Raw genomic sequence first — 20,901 nt, 5'->3', positions numbered from 1 at the left:
AGAAATCCCTCCCTTACTGCAAGTCATGAGGAAATTGTTCAGTGTTCCCGTTGGCAACATTTCTGGTGGTCTTGATGACAAAAACCTGGTCCAGCTCTTATTAGAAAGCACATTTACTGAGAGTATTATCAGCAGCTCTGCTTTTGACTGAGGCATTGGTCAGTAATGCTGCTGCTACAGCTTGAAACTACAGTGCCACTGGCACATAGCCCAGCAAGCATGCTGGCTTCTGACAGATACGGACCACAGGAAAATGAGAGTCCCCAGAAGAAACAGTGACTTGCTGACTCCCAAGAAGAAACAGGGACCAGCTGTTGACATGCTCACACAGATCCATAGAAGCATCTACTGTTTTCAGTGGACACTGGAGTGGGTGAGCCTGCTACTCTATGAAGACAAATAGATGCATTTATATTTCTATTACATGTTTAGAATTGTCCCTTGGACATTGGTGTAAATGCTTCATCTCACTGATACGAAAGTATACAATGGGTGAGCAGTTAGAAAACCTCCTAAAGCAAAATAAATCAAAATAGATTTGTATTTGAAACAAAACTTACAATGGCCTAACTTCTTGTAAGCACAGAATTAATAGTGTCTAGAAGCAGAATAGCTGCAGTATGGTATGTATAAGCAAAAATGAAAATAGAAAGCTAATCTTGGTTGCAACTTATGCTAAAACCCTTGTTATACAGACAGCCTGAGTCACCTACAAGCTTGGAACCTCTTCTGTGAAGACAAAGAGTCAACATTTCTAATGCAATGAAGTTACATCACTTAGCAAACATGAAATACGCAATACATCTGTTACAGAAGTCAGTACTATTTACTCATTGTGATACAGGTGCATGGAAATAGACCTAAAGACTTAAATGCCAATCTACATATAAGAGGATGCATAAATAAGGCAAAAACCTTTACTAGGTCATGTCCAAATTGAACAAGAATGCCCGTCTCCCAGAGTGACCCAGCCCAAGAGGTCACTCTCTCTGGGAATATTTTTTACGCCAAAGAAGTAAATAAGCTGAACTATCCCCATCTGTCCTGACAGTTCATGGTTGTCAGGGGAACAATCTGAAAAACAGAGCTTGACTTACGGTACCAGGTAACACAGCCCTTATCTGCCCCAGAGAAGGCGAAAACTCAGGCTTTCATTCAGGGCGAAAAAAACGCAAAACAGGACACAAGATTCTCCCCCGCTAGGCCAGCTAACCAGCTCCGCAGAGGTCCCCGCAATTTTCATTTAACCTAGAACAATGAAATCTGAGTTGTGTCCATGTTTCACCACTTCTGAGCACAAAAGCAACCGTAAACAGGTTTCCAAGCGTTCTGTTAACCACTTCCTTGTCATCAGTACATGCGGAGCACGTACCCCACAGAGCATCCACCTGTCCCAGCAACGCCAGAGCAGCTCTACCGAGGTTATGAGTCCTCCCTTCCTTCGGTTTCACATTGTGCTGGTTGTAGCTACCTAACAGCAAGTATAGCTTTTGTACTTCATGGGAGGGAAAAGAAAACTATTTTTTTAGATAATGGATCCATTAGACCCAGGAATAATCAGACTGTTTTTGTTCCTGCAAGAAGCTCCCATTCATTTGATTAAAGCCCATGGAAATGTGCATGTCTCTTCACACCTCTGCTGTCCCCAGGTACGGGATTTTGTACACAAGTCACTGTGGAGCTTGCTCACTAACAGAGCACTAAAAGCAGCATTTTGCTTTGATAAGCAAACAACAGGCTTGTGCCAAGTAAGTAAGGTTCTCATTCACACCTAAGGACCAAAGCTAAAGGTGACCCTTTCCAAAGGAGATCAAGGGTCTATCCAGATACTTCCACACATCACCTCTTTTTCAAACCTTCTGCTCCTCTGTGGTCTTCCTTTCTTCCCTGACTGAAAATACCTTCATTTCTTCAATAATGCTGCTTTGGATGTTTCTCTTCCTATTTTCCTCACCCCATTCTGTTTCACATGTGTTTACTTTATCCTGAACCGACAGGACCAGTTTCTGATTTAATTTTCCACTAATGCCAAAGGGGCTAAAGATTTCATTCATAACACAATTTGCATTTATCTGTGCTACCATTTCCAGCTGCCTCCCACCCATCCTATTAATGCCTTCCAAGTTTTCACACAGGTACAACCAGTCTTCTGACGATGGTGCTTTCCCAAATCCCAGCCTCTGTTCAGAGCTGACCACATCACCGCTGCCGCCAGCTGCCCAGAACTTTGGGGCGAGTTCGTCAGCTTGTATAAAGTCCCAGACCTGTAAGGTTGTGGCAATTAGAAGGTATTTGCTATATTTCAAGAATTGCTAAGAATTTTACAGAAGGAGCCTATAGCAAAGCCAGCATAAATTATGGCTAGACATGTAAAGCTTTGATCATAAATATGAATAATCATCCTCAGTAGTTCTATTAACTTTGCTGAAAGTTTTGCAGTACGGGTGCACACTTTTTTCTCCCAGCAAACGATGTAGAATAAAATATGTGTTTTGAGACACTTGCCAGACACTTGTATTGCTGGCTGCCAAAATAATCATCTTTGCAAGTTCTCTTATTGTCTTCATCTGAGTTCATAGTTCACAGCAGCCACCCACTTAACAGCAAATCTGCCCACATTTCATACAGTCAAAGAAATCAGCAGAATTAGTAGAAGCATCTCATCCACCTGTTTAAGCTGCCCTGCAAACTCTGTTTGATGAGACAGCATAGATAGTTAGAACCACTCATAGCTCAGGAGAAAACATGCTAATTAACATCAACGTAAATTCTGCCCTGGCAAAGTATGTGGGAAGTGGTCCAGGCAAGATCTCACTCTTGTCGTTCCTCATTAGGAGATCGTCCCTCAGAGGGAACGAGTTTCTGGAATCCCCACTAATCTGGAATCCCCACTAATGCCATTGCGTAAGCGGTTGATGGCAGGGTCACACCCAGGGTAGCACGGAAGCACCACCCGGTCGCCCGGTCCCACCAGCACACCGGTTTGGAGTAACTCTCACCTGATCAAAAGGTGTAGCTCCATATGGCCAAGCCTGTCACTGCACCCTTCAGCACCTACACTGGCACCGAGTCAAATGAATTTGAACGTTATACGACTGTTTACACACTTTATGAAAACATTTTATCTTCTTTTATGAGACATTATCTGCTCGTCTGTGACGATTTATGCGCTTCACTCCCAGTCCATTTCTAAATCACCTGGAATGAACAGCATAAGCGGAAAGGCCAATTTGCATTTACACTTTGATCAACTGCTTTCAGGAACTGAAGTCCAGAGAAAAGATGGGATTTGCTAGGTATGTCTCAGTTTACCAGGCTTCTTCAGCAAGAACTCAGCACAGGGGAGTATGACTCTGGATCAACTGAGTAAACAGATTCAAAAATCAAGACAGTGACACTTGTCCTCCACACCGGACCACAGTCAGCACAAGCAATGCAGAGGGCTGCCGTTTCCAAACTCCCCTATCAAGACACGAGGCGATGGTTAAATCCGTCTGTTTTTACCTTAGAGCAGCGCTGGTTATCCCGGTCTGCCGAGCAGAGCTCTTGGAGCGGTCTGACAGCCATCCCTCTGCCCGAAGCCCGGCACACGTCCCCGCCGAGGGGAGCAGCCCGGGCAGCCTCGCTGGTCACCGGCGCCCCAGGGGCCCGCCTGCAGAGCCAGGCAGACCACGGCCGGCCCCACAGCAGGTGGCCAGGCCCGGGCCTCTCAGCGTGGAGGTGCCAGGGCGCTGACCCGGCCCTCGCCAGGGAGGTGTCGGGCAGCCCCGCTTGCCCAAGCCCCTCGCAGCCTCCCCACACACGGCAGCCTCGCCTTTGTGTGAGCTGCGCCGTGTTTACCCTCCCACTTCCTTGTTCCACTCCGCCGCGAGGGCCATAAACCGCCCGGCTGGCACGGCCGAGCCCTCGGCGGCACGGGCAGGAGGAAAAGGAGGGAGAGGGATGGCGGCCAGCCGCCTGCCCCATGCTGGGAGGGCAGTGCGGGTGCCACCGTGGTGGTTGGGAGCGCAGCCCTTCCCCTAGGGCTGGCGCTGCCGCCCGCGGTGGGTCCCGCATGCCCGCTGGCCACCCTCATGCCGGGGTCCAGGGCCGTGCCAGGGGGGAACACGACCTACTTCCCCTTCTTCTCAGACTTCAGGGGCCACAACGTGACGGCCCTGCGTATCGGCGAGTCATCCGCCCTGGCTGCCATCTTCCTGCTGGCCTTGGCGGGAAACCTCTGGGGCATCTGCCTGCTGGTGCAGCGGCAGCGGCACGGGCTGTCCACCGCCAACTGCCTCGTCCTCAACCTCTTCTGTGCCGACCTGCTCTTCATCACCGCCATCCCCTTCATCGCCGTGGTGCGCTGGACCGAGTCCTGGGTGCTGGGCGACGCCGTCTGCCACATGCTCTTCTACGTGATGAGCCTCAGCGGCACCGTCGTCATCCTCTCGCTGGCGGCCGTCAGCCTGGAGCGCGTCGTCAGCATCGCCCGGCTGCGCCGCGCCGCCTTCCGCCGCCGCAAGGCGCTGGCCGCCGCCCTGCTCCTCATCTGGGGCTTCGCCCCCCTCGCCACCCTCCCGCTCTGCTGCTTCTTCACCGTGCTGCGGCTGCCCGCCGCCGGCGGCGAGGTGAGGGCCGGCGCCGCCAGGGCGGCCGGGGCCGGGCCGGGCCGGGCCGGAGCGGCGGGCTGCGGCCGGAGCCGGGTGGGGCGGGCGGCGCGGGAGGCTCGGCCGCCTCGGGGGAGCGGGCGGCGCGCTACGTGCCGGGCAGGCGCCGCGGCCGGGCCCGGGGGAGCGGCCGGAGCCGCCCCCGGCAGGGCAGCCCGGGAGCCCCGCGCCCGCCGTCCGCTCCCGCCCCGCTCTCCTGTTCGGTCGGCTAGGATTGTTTCTGCGTTCCCCGGTGCGGGCGGGAATCCCCCTTCGCGGCAGCCTTCCTTCCCCCTTGCCGAGGGAGCGCGTCCCGGCAGAGCCGAGCAGCTGCCCGGCGCCCGTGGTAGCCCCTGTGCCAGCTGCCCGTGCTCGGGTTTGTCTGCCTGGTGTTTCCACATGTGCGCAGAAGCACACCCAGCGCGACAGTCGGAACACATGGCCAAGTCTCAGGTCTGTAAGTTTCAGTTCCAAAGTTGATGTTAGCATTTGATATGAAATTTATGGTAATATCTGGATTGTGGACGATACATCTATTCGTAGTTGTGTGGAAGTACTTGACCGCTCTGAGTAGAAAGTTTTCACAGACTTGGTTCATTCTGCAGCCATTTTCTCTGCAGGCACAGAGGAAGATAAAGACAACTTTGTAGTAAAAATAACAGTACAATGTTAATTTTCTTCTTTATTCTGTGTAAACAGGAGATTCAGATTTGCACCTTGGTTTGGCCCAGCATTGCAGGAGAAATCGTTTGGGATGTGACCTTTGCCGTTGTTTTCTTTCTAATACCAGGATTAGTCATTGTCATCAGTTATTCCAAAATCTTACAGGTATGTTTTTCCTTTAAATTTTGGAAAGTTATGGAAGAAAGGGAAGTAAACCGTAACTCGCTAGGCATCAGCACGTTGTTGCTGAGTACAAGTACACCTAAAGGGAGTAGACATCATTTGCTCAGTAAGCGGTAAGCGTGTGATGTAAAATGAAGCACTTCAACCTGTTCGTAACAGCCTGTGCGTTTCAACTAAGAACATGCTTGAACAGCGCATTACCAGCAGCCCAACACAAAGTTTGTCTTCATTTAGATACAATATTTAGTACACTGCTCTATTTATGTGCTGTTCATATTTAAAGACTGTCTATCTCCTAAATGCTGAGAGTCAAGCATTTCAAGTAACTGAAAACTAGATTTTGCGTTCCTTGAGCCTAAGCTCCAGTCACAACAGATTTGTAACAAAGCAAAGAGAGGCAGCACTATAAAAAATCCATCCCCTTTTAGATCTGCTCATTTTCTGCATGTATTTTTAGTACACACATCTCGTTAGAATATACTTACTCCTCCACAATTTCAAACTTTGCAGACAAAAATTATAAATTAAACACTCTGCTGCTACTTTCTTTCTGAGTGGATGTTTTTTACCTGCTGAAATGTAGGGCAAGACACCTTGCACCACAGAGTTTTAATATATATTCTAGCAAGCATGATATTAGTTACCAAAATTCTTTTTAAAACATCTGAGTTCTTACCCATTCCTTTTCCAAAAACAGAGTGAGAAAGAGCTAGAAATCTTCAAAGTAGGTGCTGCAATGCCTAGTTTTTAGCAACTGCCCCCAAACGATTCTTGATTCTTGTATTAGGTAATCAAACTTCTCATACTATGTGTAAGGAAAATTGGTTCCTTGGAAAGGAACCACAAAATACACAGATTATTGAGCAGGGAAGTAACTGACAAACTGCTGAGCACCAAGGAGCTGTGGGTAGATGCACCAGAGCTGCATGTAGGTGTTTCCATGATCCTAGGACCTAGAATCTGGGCTCTACATGTACTTGCCTATTGATCAGGCTTAAACTCATAGTCAAAATCATCAGCTCTTAGTTTCTGTACGTTCCGTAAGCTCATTATAACCTGGAGGTAAACCTCTTCTAGTGAAGTAAAACACTTGCCTTGTGCAACCTCGTATTTGCTGTAGGCAAAGAACAGACAGTAAGCCAGTGGGCAGGCTGAGCCTTTGGAACGAACCGCAGAAATCTGCAGGCCGAGGAATTCCACAGTCCTTGGTCAGAGACCAGGACAGGAATGGGGTTCCTCTTGTCCTTGCAGAATCCAGATTGCAACAGGCAAATCTGGAAAACGCAGTGGCATGTAGGGAGCTAGAAGCCCGAGAAGGTGTTTGGAATACTGCATTACAAGACAGCCCCATGCTGCCACGCTCACATTTCTTTTCCAGCTTGGTAACACAGGTGGCCAAGATGCGTTACCATTTTTCCTGAGCTGAAAAAGGAACGAGGCCCATAGCAGGATCCCATCTGTTCTAATTAAATCTTCTCTCTCACACAGAAAGCAACCAGAACTCAGCTGGAGAGTGTCTTAATCCCTGAGTCATTCCCAAGAGCAGATTCACTCTCACTCTGTGAGAACACTCAGTGATGACAGTGAACACAGAGTGCAATGCTCAGTGTTACTGGAAGCAGTTCAAAACATTCATATATTCAAGTAATACAGCATCTATCAGGATGATGATTCACTACAGATACAAGACCTCACAGTTGTTAACAAATATACGCTACAAATGTATTCTTTACAATTTCATCTGAAACTGAGTATTATTTTTAGGTAACACTTCCCAGAAGCCTGGCAAAAATGACAGATTAGAAGCCATGATTTGTAATGAAGTAATTTGTTTTTGCACTGTTCACCCTCTCAGGCAAGACGTATATAAAAGGCTGTAACTAGTAAAGAAGTTCGTGTTCTGGAAGTTACATATTTATATATACATGACTTCTAAGTTGCTGGTTCTTGGAGTGTGGTCCAGATGCCCTCTATAGGTACCTAGATTCCTTATACCAGGCAGACCAAAAAGGGATCCAAAACATATCCCTGCCACCTCATTTCAGTCGAGCACTTCCTTAAGATGCAGCTGTGTCTTATTGACTGCAGTCTTGGTGATTTTTGCATGCTTAGTTCTAGGCTGTGCCGCTCCAGCAGGAAAGATGGAGGGTACTTACATGGGGCAGATACAAAGGTATCTGATGAGAACATTCTGTAGACATTTTGAACAGTGGAGGCTGAGGAGGGTCCAGAGCTTGGTTTTCCCACTTTTATATTAGAAGTGGATGTTAGTCCTTTGTATTTTATGAAACCTTCATTCTTACTAAGGCAGGCTAGGTGCTCTCTGAGAACAACTCTTGGATCGGATTGTTTGGAGGAGTTAGCCCAGTTTCTGGGTTCCAAATGGGTATAGCAGAAGATCATCAGGCTGGAATAGTTTTACATGTTCAAAACATCAGAATTCTCTGCCCTTTTTGAATCAGGGAAGCAGTTAGTGAGGCTGTCCCCTTCTCAGGCTCAGCAGCTGCCAAGAAGCCCATTTTTGGATCACAGGGTTTGATTTATACACCTACATTCTGTTGAAATCTTTGGTAGATACCTAGGCTCTTAATGAATATTTTTTCTAGGCCATCTGCCTCTGTGACAAATTCAGAAAACTGCAGAAAGAAAGACAAATTACTCAATGTATATATAACCATTTTCTTCCTTACCTGAACGAGAAAGCTATTAAGTATTGCTAGTATTAGTGTTATCCTTCCTGTAGCTATTGCTAAAGGGAAATGTCACACATACAAGTAGCAGGAAGAGCCTTATGCCTTTTGACTTTCCTACTTAGACACTGAATTGATCCAGGCATTTGAAAACACCCCTTCTTTACCCATGCAGGGGGTAAAACAGCATCTCAGTTATTTAGCCTAGATGTTTGTTTGCTAAATATTTCAATTTTCTTTTATTTGCATCAGATATGTGAATGTAATAGACTTATTGTGCTATGCCAACCTCAGTGAAGACAGGGATATAGAACATGAGATTTAGAGTTTTCTGCAAGTCACTGGGATTCAATATTCTGCCTAATGACAGATGGTTCACATCCATGAATACTAGATTCCCAAACTACCCTTAGTTTAGTTTATTACATCAGACAGTACTTTTACAAGACACAGATTTTCATAGTGAGAAAAGGGTCTGTAAGATTTCAGGTTAGTTCATAGAAAGCACTTCTTATTACTGACTGAAAAACTAAAAGTCTACACAAAGCTTCACATAAAATCCCATTCAAATTTAAAATGTATCATGATTTAGTTACTGTAATAAATTCATGCTCCTTCTAATACCTACCTTATCACAGAATCACAGAATGGTAGAGGTTGGAAGGGACCTCTGAGGGTCATCTAGTCCAACCCCATGCCAAAGCAGGGTCACCTAGAGCAGGCTGCACAAGACCTTGTCCAGGAGGGTTTTGAATATCTCCAGAGAAGGAGACTCCACAACCCCTCTGGGCAGGCTGATGCTCCATCACCCTCAGAGGGAAGAAGTTCTTCCTCGTGTTCAGATGGAACTTCTTATGCTTCAGTTTGTGCCCGTTGGCTGTTGTCCTGTTGCTGGGCACCACTGAAAAGAGTCTAGCCCCACCCTCTTGACACCCACCCTTAAGATATTTATAGGCCTTTATAAGGTCCCTTCTCGGCCTTCTAGGCTAAGCAAGCCCAGCTCCCTCAGCCTTTCCTCGTAGGAGAGATGCTCCAGTCTCCTAATCATCCTCGTAGCCCTCCACTGGACTCTCTCCAGTAGTTCCTCATCTCTTTTGAACTGGGGAGCCCAGAACTGGACACAGTACTCCAGATGAGGTCTCACTAGGGCAGAGTAGAGGGGGAGGAGAACCTCCCTCGACCTGCTGGCCCCACTCTTCTTAATGCACCCCAGGATCCCATTGGCCTTCTTGGCAGCCAGGGCACACTGCTGGCTCGTGGTTAACCTGTCATCCACCAGCACTCCCAGATTCCCCTTCACAGAGCTTCTCTCCAGCAGGTCCATCTCGAGCCTGTACTGGTGCATGGCGTTGTTCCTTCCCAGGTGCAGGACCCTACACTTGCCCTTGTTGAACTTCAACATGGCTGTAAGAGAACTGGATTGCATTCCTTCCTGCACATCAGTAGGATTGTTAACTATGTTCCAGTCTAGTCTACATTTATGAAAAAAAAAATCAATGGGTTTATTTAGATAGAACAAATGAGGTCATATTTTTAAGTTAATGGGATTTCATGAGTAATTATGACTCTGTTTTATGCTGAAAAGTACTTATGGCTGGTAGAGAGCCCTGAGGAGAACAATCAGCTTGACTAAGATTGAGTTGAGTTCACAGCTGAGAGGAAAAATAAAAAGCTACTGAAGTGAGAATGTTTCAAATTGAATCACTGACAAAAAGTAAAAATTGAATTCTGCAATGCCTTTTTTGTAGTCAGTTTTCAAAACAGAAACATCATGTGCCAAGATTTACTTTTGCACCTGTAAAAATGTGTTAATAGTTTTTCTAGGTTTCAATATAAGTTACTTTCTTCTCTTTTACTGCAGATTACAAAAGCATCAAGAAGGAGTTTAACTGCTGGCTTAGCCTACTCAGAAAATCATCAGCTACGTGTTTCCCAGCAAGACTATAAACTATTCCGAGCCCTCTTTGTGTTGATGATTTCTTTCTTTATCATGTGGAGCCCAATTATCATAATTATTCTTTTAATTTTAGTCCAGAACTTCAATAATGATTTAAATATTTTGCCATCAGTTTTCTTCTGGATAGTGTTATTCACTTTTGCCAACTCTGCTGTCAATCCAATTTTGTATAATGTTGCCCATTTCAGACGTAAATGTCAGGAAATTCTTCTCTGTTGTACAGGGAACCCTGTAAGACATGGGGCTGGTACAGAAACCACTGCAAGAAGAAGTAACCATGAACAACCAAATTTGTCTTTCATTACCGAATAATTATTTGAAGTCTGAGCTGTGCCACACTTCGGATGTTAATGTCTACACTATCCCAGGTTGAATAGGTCACTATGTTATAGTATTAAATGCCAGAGAAGGAAAAAAAAGTGCTAAATCTGTATTTTTAATTCCTTCAGGTAAAATTTTCTTGACTTCACTGCTTTGCCTCAGCAAGATTTGGACAGTTTAATCCAATGGATTGAATTCTCCAGTTACATTGAAATAAATCAAATATGGCAGTGAACTTGGTGAATGTAAAAGAGTTGAAATAAATTCTTACTAGATCAATTAATTTCTATGAGGATACATCTTCAGTTGGCATAAATGTCATTAACTTTAATGAAGTTATAGCGAATCTATGTCAAGAGGGCACCTGATCTGTTTTTACTCTATTTTCTACTAAGTAAGAGAGATCAACTTTCTAGTAAAAATGCACATCCTCAGAAAGTATCTGCTCTTTCTTTTTAACCCATTTTAACTGACTGCCTGAACATAGGTTTGGGCAGACTAACCTATTTCAGGTAGGAAACAAGATGTTAAACATGTATTATCACCAAGTGAATGACATATTTGGTTCCATCTCAGATTAAAAATATGGACATAATGCCTGTTAATTTATAAATAATAAATAAATATTTACTTGTTGTGTTCTTTAAAACAGACGCATAGTTGTTTAAAAAAGATGCGGATTTTTTATGTCTTCAATAGTCATATAATAAACTTTAATCAGTGATATATAGGGTTACTGAAATTCCTTCCTCCTTTCTATAATGCTATTGGGAACGATTTCCAGTATTTCCTAGAAAAAAGATGACATTGTATTTGAAAAGAAATTAAAAGTTTTAGAAAGCAAATACATATATTTTGTTTTTTTCAATTAAAACTGTTTTAGTCAGGAATTGAAACAACTAAAAAAAAGCAAGAGTACATTCTTAATTATTGCCATCTGTCACCAATTCAAAATAGTGCATTAAGATAACGGTTTACTAATAAAACCAATGTCTACATAGGTACAGATGTGCATACAAACAATTTGTGTCCCTTGTAATCCAAGTTTATTAAAATGTTTCATTGGTTTATTAACGAGGTGAGCTACACAGCTCAGATAAATATACTCAAAATCTAAATGAAGCTGTTTAAAGGTTTTCAAGAGAACACCTGATCAATGTGTTAGCTTTACATCCATGGTGCTGTTACATGGTTTCTTTCCATAGTTTTGGATCTCCTTAAGAGCAAAATCCTGAAACACACAAAACCCAAAATTTCATTTTTCATCAACACTAGACAAAATTAAAATACACAAACTTTCACCAAATTTGAAGTGCATACATATCTAATTTCTTTAAAATGCTCTTGAGTCCAGCAGTCTGTTACTTGTGATGATAATGACAGTACCTTACTCTGCAGTTTATAATTCCAAAGAATTTTCAACTTGGAACAAAACAGGAATTCATCCAATCTGTTACACCTGTCCTAAGCATTTTAATACTTTGGCAAACAAGGTACTGGACAGATGAGTGATAGAAGAGCTATTTATTTACTTTAACAAGCTTCAAATTATTTGCCTTTTAAAAACTATTAATTTAAGAATGTTTTTCAACAAAATAAGGGTCTCCTGACTTCCAAAACTTCTAATGGCAATAGTAACTTAGCTGAAGGAAGATACCACTACTTAATTCACAATTTTTGTTCTGGCAAATGCTAACAGCAGATTCAGCTCTCAAATCTACTAACATGACGTCATACTGTATTTACAAGCAGTCGCACAGTGATATCCACACTCACATTGCATAACTTAAAGCAACTTGAGCTATTACTCTGAGATACTAAGTGTATCATAGCCTGATCCATATCTGGAAAGGAGCTACTATCAGAAATGCAATGTAAGTTACAACCAAAACCCTCGTAATTTCCTAGGCTTCTCTTTTGCCTTAAAGAGACAGTATACAAAGACAGATATTTTAGATTTGTTCTTTTTTCCATCATGGTAAGTTTTGTACATCTATTGGTTTTTCTGGGGAACTAAATTCGAGTACAGTATTCATTTAAAAAGCTAATGAAAAACCTGTGGAAAAGAATTAGCTTCAAGACATAGTCGGAGTATTTTACAGTGGGATAGTACTTTCTCTGGGTTTGACAGAAATGCAAGGAACCACCATAACACACACACCGTAAAGTCACAGCACAACAGCTGTATATCTACAGTCTATCTTGGATTTAATACTAAAACATCCCTCATCTTATTATTTTGTTTTCTCATCTTCAGAAATTTTTATTCTTGCTGTACTTCATTTGAAGAGCAGTGACTGCAGCATTCAAAACAAGAAAGTATCATCAATTTATATAACGACATTGTTTCCTTTCTGTCCTACCCTTTATACAATCATACATATAATTCACAAAAGCCAACTTCATTTGCGTTTGTGATGTCTCTTAGTCTTGACTGCCTTAAATCTCAACTGTCTATTATGTTGTCTCCGTATTCTCATTCAAGACAAAATTTTTATTTTCATTGCTGTCAGGCACTTTTTCCAGGTCAATAATCAGTATCCTAAATATCACCCACCTTAGCAGATCTTACAGGCACCCTGTTATCACATACCTACTTTTCAACATGGCAATATATTACTCTCTGTTTATAGGTCAGATGAACAGGTAACAGAGCCACAAGAGCTGATTGTGCTTATCTGTTCTGACTTTCTTTATAACACACAAAAGTTCCTTCAGTCAATCCCAGTTTATTCTAACATGCCATTTAGAAAAGCCTTTAATCTTGATTTGCAGATTTCAGTGATGAAGAACATACAACAGCTCTTGGTAAACTGTTCCAAAGGTTAATGACCTTTGGAGTTAAACAAATGGCTATTTATTTCTGCTCTGAATGCATCCAGTTTAAAGTTCCATCCATTTTAATTTATTATTTCTGCGTTTGTAAATCCTTTATTAGCCAATTCCCATTGCTTGTGCGGGCAAGCACAGACTTTGCTCAGGTCAGCCTTTAACCTCTTTCTGATGAGAAAAGATCAAGGTCTTTGAAGCACTCACGAGAAGGCACATTTTACAACCTTCTATCATTTTCTCTGCTTTTCTTTGAAACTTCTAATTCATTATCGGTACCTTTTCCAGTTACAATTACCATCAAATGTGACATAGCAAGCAGACCTATGCCAAGCACAACGGTCTCATATGAGTCTGTAAACTAATCTTTTGCATCCTTGGCTTATGCATCCAAGAATCACATTAACTTTTTTGGCCACAGCATTACGTTGGGAGTTCACATTCAGCTAAGTCTTCTCTAGATACTGTGTCTTCCAGAAACGCAGGGGCAGGGGTAGGGATGGGTACACTAGTATTTCACCTGCCCTAAATTTTCTGATCTGTCTTCTTGATTCTTACTATTCCCTACTCTGGGTGTAATCTTTATGACTAAGTATATTATATGTTCTTTTAGATCACTGATTAAAGTAGCATAAATTGCCATTTGGCCTTTTCAAATATACTTGAGCACAGGTGAGCTGATCTGTAACCTTCCCTGTGTTGCAAGCTTAGCCTGACTATATGACTCAAGATAGGGTCACACTTCCAGAATGAGGGATATGTCCCTCTTCCGTAACGCTTTCTGAAACAGTTGGCATGAGGACCTGTGAGAAATGGTCTGCTTTAAGACATCCTTTCCAAGATTTCTGATTTTCCTGAAAGCCTTTTATGGAGAATTTTTCAAAGAAGTTTTTGAAAACACATTCTATTCTCTTCAGCAACTATTTTGTTGAGAAAGACAAAGAGATCTGATTAAAGAGACACAATTTCCTTTTACAGCAACTCGGAAGTTTATCCTTACTATGTTTACTCATATTACATTGATTTAATTGTTTTACAACTCCCTCTAATTATTGTTTCAGCTGATGTGATACGCCGCATAAAAAGCTATACACCTTAGCTCTCCTTCAAGTAATGGAGTAAAAGTTGGAAATAACTTACTGCAAGCTCCAGTTTTCCAAAGGTAATACTACAGCCACAAAGTAAAAGAATTCATGCATTTGCTATTTAATGAGCATGAGAATCCCAGTGCTTTAGTCATTAAACCCTGAAACAAAATTCTACAGAAAAAAATGTTCTTACCATTATGAACGATAACTCTGTATTTTCTGTCCAAGCAGAGCTCTATCTGCCTTTGTCTGACAATTTTCTGTGCCTCTGGGGGCAATCCCTTGGGGTCCCGGGAGAACACGAAGGAATAGCTATCAGCACAAGTGCCATCGTCATTTAGCTGGCGGCAGGAGTAATGAAGAGCGTATGTATCATAATCTGTGTCCACTACCCAGTGATCATCATCTGGAAGAAACCATAGCAAAGAAGCAAAGGTATTAGAAACACCAGTAAAATCTAGTAAATCTGGAGGGATTGCTGCCATAACTCTGTAAAGAAAATAATATGATGAAGATCGGTCTAAATGATAACAGATTAGCTCTTAGTTTATTCCTGTCCAGTTTATTCCTGTGTCCAGTATTTAATTCCATCTTTTGGGGAGAGGTTTTTTTTTTAAAAAAAGAAAATAAGCATATTTATGAGAGACAGTGATAGAGAGAAGAGGAAATGGTTGGCACCACTGCTTCTCTGCTAACATGGGCACAGAACAAGAGCAGCATGAAGAAATGCTAATAAATGTCTTGTAAATCCATGCCTGAACATCATTATAAAATGCAGCAATAAACACAGAAAAGAACCCTGTATTACCATGAAGTACAGAGAGAGTTTTCTTATTTTATCAAAAAAGGGGAACAGTCAGACAGAAAATAGTTAAAAAAACAAACAGAGAAGATAAAGTGTTCTTGGTCATGCTAGTCATGCTCCAGATTACTCAAGACCATAACTGTTTTCCTACCAGGGATGTTACCTAAACTGTATTTGAGGAAAAATATTATCAAGCAGTTTCCATGCGTATTAGAAGTGTATTTGCTACAAGGTCTATCATAAACCCTCTTCTCAAAACACAGTTAGAATTTCAGAGAATTCTTAACTATGTAGCTAGTTAATCTGATAAATATCTGGTCACACAGACACCCTGTGCTAACAGAAGTGAACCTAGGTGTTTGCAGTAAAAAGTGTCATCTCTGCACCTTCCTCTCCTGGAGCAAATGATTCCCCCTTGCACTATGTCTGTGCTGGTGAAAGCAAAAGGGTACATTCTCTTCTCCATCTCTCCCGTGCGTGGGGACCACAGTTTTAGAAAGGTAGAGTCTGGGGTCATCCAGCAATCCACAGTATCCATGAAAACATGATTCAGCAGCATGCTGTGAGGAGATTCGGCAACAATTCAAGAACAATTGGCATCCAAAGCATTCTTTGTAACTGTGTTTTTGGAGAGAATGGAGCTCCAATCACTTCCAAATTCTGCCTGCTTCTTTTGGAAACAATCCATGGAAATGTCTCAAGCTACAAGTGTCTGAACCTCTACTTGGCTCAATAAACTAATTTTGCATAGCGTGTGACAGATGACAGGAAAATATGCATATATATATATACTGGATCAGATTTGTTTCTTAAAAGAGATAAATCTCTACATTTGCAGACACGAGACCAAGCAAAATAACAATTGCAAAATCCTCTTCCCTGCTCAATCCAGCCTGATGTTAGGCTTTTCAGAGAGAACAGAAGCATCCGGTAACTGAGTTCTGAACTAAAACAAGACCTAAAATACTTCATCCGCCTTTCATTTCTTTCCAAACAGTGACCTTTGATTATATTGTTGGGTAACAAACAAAAGAAATACAAAGATATACAAAGGCCTGGTCTTCACTTGTTTAAGGAAGGCCAACCAGCTGTTCCATATAAAAACCAGTGATTACCTTGTTCACATTCAGGCTTTCCTGTATGATAGTTATTGTGTGTTTTAAGTGTGTTTAAGAAATCCAACACTACCTATTCTCTCCCTGGAATGAACATACAGCATAACCAGGCTCCCAAGTAGTTCTGCATTTTGTATAGCCAAGTACTCACTTCCTTTCTGCAGGAAAGAGGCAACACCCCAGTACTTCATCTTGAACTTGGCAGGATCCTCTGTGTCAGTGAAGGAGCCAATCATGTCAGCACAGACATCCCAGTTACTGTAGCCAGAGAGAAAGAAAACATCATATTCAAACCTAACAGCACAGATTCAGTGTGACCGTGCGACTAGCATGGAAACAGCAGGTAGGATTAGAGCACCAGTAAGCGAAGCAGAAGCTTAGTGCATTGGAACAAGAGGAAGATTGCAAACAACTTACTTGAAGAGTCTGACTCTGCCCTTTGCAGTGGCACTCATTTGTCCATTCTCACCTACGGTGAACTGGGCTACCACGTTGTCCTGCAGAAACAGCCCCTCAGGATCTTTTTTTGCCATGGCATACCAGGTGCCACTGTACTGCAAAGAAATAAGAAAGGCTGAAGTTAGACCTAAAAGTATGGAAAACATTACAGACAGACGTCTATTACAAACTAGGGGTGGTGACAGAGAAGAGGACGTGCAGATCTTTGACACCATGCCTCAAAGTTGTACCTAAGAAACAAATCTAGCTGTTCCAACAGCATAAACCCACACATACGTCCGAGTGCAGCCAGGGTTTGTGAAAGAACTGACATTTTTTAGTATCTTACTTGTATCTGCAGTTGTCCAGTATTTGGAATACAAAATTTGGTGGGAAGAGGATAACAACTGGCAGATCTTGACAGATCTATGTATAGATGTTTTTTCGTTGCAATGATGTCTGAAAACACCAGAGTATTAATTTTTCATAGAAACAACCAAATCACTACACTCCTTTTCTGTTTAGACCATACAGTTTGAGACAAGCCTGCTAAACCTCGGTTTCTGCAGTATTCCTTCTGCAAATGCATCAGGATCCAGCATCTGTGGAGGTGTGGGCAACATCACACACTTCTGCTGTTTCTCAGTATTGCAGCCTGTGACTTTGAGTGAAAATGTGAACACACTGGTGCTACTGAATGCCAGATTTTGTAGACTGGGAAGAGGAGTCAGGCAAGACATCACAGATCCAGGAGAGAAAGATTTACCCTGGTCTTGTCGAAGTTTTCCTTGACTTTGAAGCTGCTTACTCGGCAGTCCCGCTCCGCAGTGCTGCTGCCCAGCAAGGCCAGTGCCAGCAGCAGCAGCCAGGGCAGAGCTCTCTCCGCATGGGCCATCCCGTCCCTGCAGGAACAGCAAACAGACAGAGAACAGCATCAGAAACAGGCTCTGTCACACAAGCAGGAAAGCGAGGAAGGCTGCCCTGACAGGTCCCCAGGGCATTGTGCAGCTTTCCCTGATGCATGTGCAGGCAAGGCACCCGGTTGTCCCCAGCCCACCACAGCAGGGTCCCTTACAGACAGTGCCGGTTCCTGTAGCCTCCTGAGAGCCCAAATGTTGACGACAGTGACAGGGCCCCCAGACAGGGAGTGCTTTATATAGTCCTGGTGCTTTCGCAAACCCCTGAGGTACAAAGCCAGCATTGGAAGGGGAGTAGGGAGGCGGGGTGATGCATGCTGCAGGCTGGGGGCCCTTCACAACAGCCTCTTGCATAACACCTATGGGCTCAGGTGGTCTTTGACCCTGACCTGCAGCCAAGCAGGCGCTAGGAGCAAATGCCTGTCTCTGGTTTTCCTAACCCAAAAGCAGAGCTCACATATGGGGGAAAGGCTGCTGTGCATATGTGTGGGGAGAACAAAGGAAAAGACAGGCACTCCATCTTTGCACGGGGACAGAGTAAGCTGCCTCCACCTCCTCTCTGATTTTATGCACTGCAGTCCAAAGTCCTGCTTACCCAATGTGCTCAGCCCAGTTACAAGGTGCAGACTTGTTTCTTCCACCTCTTCCCCAAATTCCTTTCCTCTCTTCCTCTGATAAATGGTGGTAAACATCAGATTTGCAAGTTTCTGCTAATGTTTCTGAAAGCCTGGTCATGCCAGAACCTCTTCAGGTTGCCATGACTGGTTTCTTCTTGCTTCCCAATGGCTGGCTTGGGTGCTAAACCATCTCATGATCATCTCCCAGGGACAAGAATTGGGGCACTGCAAATCTTCAGGAAGGCAACAGAGCACTTCTGTGTGGTACAGTAAAGGTGGCAGCACGTATGTGTGCATGCATGCACCACATCTGGCCCTTTTGACATCAATTTTAAATCAGAGCTTACAGAATTCCTGTTCTGTTTTTAGCAAACTGTTTTCAGTTATATAAACCATTATTATTTTCTCCTGTCCCGGCAAGTTTTGCTGCCTCTCAGTCAATATTTATTCTATAGTTTCAACATCTTTAGGAAGCATTAGAGAAAACCTGTTAATTATTTTCTAGACATGTAACCAGAGCACGATAGGAATGATTGTTACCAAGAGAACTAACTCACCTACATTTTTCATCTCCCAGTTTTGAAAGAATAAAGGCAGAGGCCTGTTAGTTGAAAGGTCTGTGTTCATTACGTTAAGAATTAAGCAAAAATATAATTTAAATATGGAGATACAAATGTAGTATAAAAAATACTTCAATAGTAGCTGATGTACAGAATCAAAACAATTTATTCGGCATGGCTTTTCCCAGAAATTTACTTCAGCTTTCTATTCCTTCCATGTATTCATAAAATTATTAAACTTTTTGCTGTTGCTGCCCTTTACAATCTTTTTCATATGTAATGCAAACTGTGGGACAGCCTGTTTGATTTATCTGTCATTCTTCCTTTTCTGCTTTGTGTTGGAACCTTTTTGCACAGAGAGTATGTTTTTGTTCACTTTCTCAAACATCAAATTCTCAGGACTGTTCCAAGTCTGCTCTGAAGTCTTTGATTCCCTGGATAACCTCAGACACCAAAAATTTCATTATGTTTAATATTAAGCTTCTATTTGGAGTAAAGAACATATTTAACATAGGTAGTCAGAGAGGTTGATGCATATTAATTGTCCTGAAACTTTCAACAGTAGTCTTCCAATAAGCCAACATTTCCATTTTTAAACCAAGATTTTCAAGTTTGCCAATTCCCACAGGGACTGAAGAGAAACAGCAATCTATATCCCGCTGGTGGATTTTAGAACCTTGCTCCAGCCCTGGTAATGGTGATGTCAGTTAACATGTGCATTTTTACAAAACTTTTACAAAACTGTCGCTAGTCTTAATATATGAATTCATCATAGTTACAAGATCAGAATCAACATGGATTTTCTTTGTTCACTGTCTGACATGACTGATAGTAAGAAGATGGATTATAGCTTAATTTATAAACTTTAAATCTATTACTTTCTTTAATACCAAAGTAAGCAATTATTTCTTTATTCTCTAGCAGTTTGTGAAATATTATTATTTCTCCTAAGCTTGTCCTCCTCAAAAATCTGTATGCTGCTTTATATTCCCAGAGAGGCTTTTTCAGGATCAAAACTATTCTTATAAAATTTTGTCAATAACATAATTATCCATGAAAATTCTATGGCAGAGGTTTTCAAAGGAGCCTACAGACACTCATCCAGATGAATCAAAACCTGATGACATTTGACTACCTCTGAAATTCTAGGTCTGTAGTCCTGTTATACTTACTGCATGTTGTCCTCAGCAGTTTTACAGACAGGAGACCAATCCAGGTTTCACTGAAACAAAAATACACTTCTGTTAATAATTTTTAATAAGATCGGTTCTAAATATGTGCAAGAACCATAACAGTCTCTTAAATTAATTATTAGCCATGGCACAGCAATGGTTTAATTGTGTGCCTCCATTGATCTCTGTAATGTTTGGCAACTGATATCTGGTGGAGATGCCTGGCAGTGACTTCATAATCATAACTTCTAATTCATTCAACCCCTCAAGTCTGGGATCTCTACAAACTCTAGGCAACACCTGAGAAAACTCTTCTTTTCAGCTGTTATCATTGTGGATTTGTGGGAGCATGACTACAGTGGAGTCACACCAGTATTTCCCAGTCAGATGTCAACAATTGCAGAAGAGGACCTGAGCAAGTCAGTACAGTTTGAAGGTTATATAGTAAAAGTCTGGCTCTATGCCTCTTCTGGTTTAGCTATACTTCCAACTCTGCCTATCTGAGACAACAGTCTATATTAATGAAGTCCTTTCACAATGCTAAAGCATTTCTTTGGTTCAATGAGACAAAATTGTTAGGCAAAAAAGCCTCCTCTGTTGTCAGTTACGTCTAGCTCAGGAGTGTATTAGAGGAGTGATAGAAGGTTGCTGGCAGACTAGCATGATTACGGCAATTCAAGGGTGAATTTTTTCTCAGTCCTAACAGATGCAGCTATGCTAGCACAACTATGTAAACTCATAAACAGTGTAAACTTTGTCTCAGTTAATCATCATTTGGGTTGACTTGGGCTATGCATTCGGTTGAGAAATGGTGCCAGCAAGTGGTCCTCATTCAGATCTTTGGAACCTGGATATACCCCTTGCAGACTTGTACTTCTCATGCAAATAGAAAGGAACAGAATTTGGGCCAGGATTTCA

The 20,901-nt window shown here is 42.5% G+C and overlaps 2 protein-coding genes across 3 annotated transcripts; one reads left to right on the top strand and one right to left on the bottom strand.

Moving 5' to 3' along the window:
* Nucleotides 1-4,044: 4,044 nt before the first annotated feature.
* Nucleotides 4,045-11,085, top strand: FFAR4 (free fatty acid receptor 4). Its single transcript, XM_075423448.1, has 3 exons — nt 4,045-4,610; nt 5,328-5,456; nt 10,026-11,085. The coding sequence occupies exons 1-3, from the start codon at nt 4,074-4,076 to the stop codon at nt 10,431-10,433; spliced, it is 1,074 nt and encodes a 357-aa protein (XP_075279563.1). The 5' UTR covers nt 4,045-4,073; the 3' UTR covers nt 10,434-11,085.
* A 48-nt stretch (nt 11,086-11,133) lies between these two features.
* RBP4 (retinol binding protein 4) lies at nt 11,134-20,003 on the bottom strand. 2 transcript variants are annotated; one of them, XM_075423449.1, is made up of 6 exons: nt 19,984-20,003; nt 17,484-17,619; nt 16,697-16,833; nt 16,431-16,537; nt 14,553-14,765; nt 11,134-11,673 (listed from the first exon to the last, which is right to left on the bottom strand). In XM_075423449.1, exons 1-6 carry the CDS (start codon nt 19,986-19,988, stop codon nt 11,660-11,662), a joined length of 612 nt encoding a protein of 203 aa, XP_075279564.1. In that variant the 5' UTR covers nt 19,989-20,003; the 3' UTR covers nt 11,134-11,659. The 2 variants fall into 2 exon arrangements, with proteins under 2 accessions (XP_075279564.1, XP_009933973.2); XM_009935671.2 differs by lacking the exon at nt 19,984-20,003 and adding an exon at nt 17,793-17,888.
* Nucleotides 20,004-20,901: the final 898 nt, after the last annotated feature.

Source organism: Opisthocomus hoazin, chromosome 6 (assembly GCF_030867145.1).
Source record: "Opisthocomus hoazin isolate bOpiHoa1 chromosome 6, bOpiHoa1.hap1, whole genome shotgun sequence".
Taxonomy (NCBI): domain Eukaryota; kingdom Metazoa; phylum Chordata; class Aves; order Opisthocomiformes; family Opisthocomidae; genus Opisthocomus; species Opisthocomus hoazin.
The sequence above is the reverse complement of the archived record's forward strand: the minus strand, read 5'-3'. Positions and strand labels throughout refer to the sequence as shown.

Coding starts and splice junctions, on each gene's coding strand:
- FFAR4 (XM_075423448.1), top strand. CDS start 4,074: ATGCCGGGGTCCAGGGCCGTGCCAGGGGGGAACACGACCTACTTCCCC. Junction 4,611..5,327: donor TGCCCGCCGCCGGCGGCGAG/GTGAGGGCCGGC, acceptor CTGTGTAAACAG/GAGATTCAGATTTGCACCTT. Junction 5,457..10,025: donor GTTATTCCAAAATCTTACAG/GTATGTTTTTCC, acceptor CTTTTACTGCAG/ATTACAAAAGCATCAAGAAG.
- RBP4 (XM_075423449.1), bottom strand. Junction 16,834..17,483: donor AAAACTTCGACAAGACCAGG/GTAAATCTTTCT, acceptor ATTTCTTTGCAG/TACAGTGGCACCTGGTATGC. Junction 14,766..16,430: donor CTCTTTCCTGCAGAAAGGAA/GTGAGTACTTGG, acceptor GGTTTCTTCCAG/ATGATGATCACTGGGTAGTG.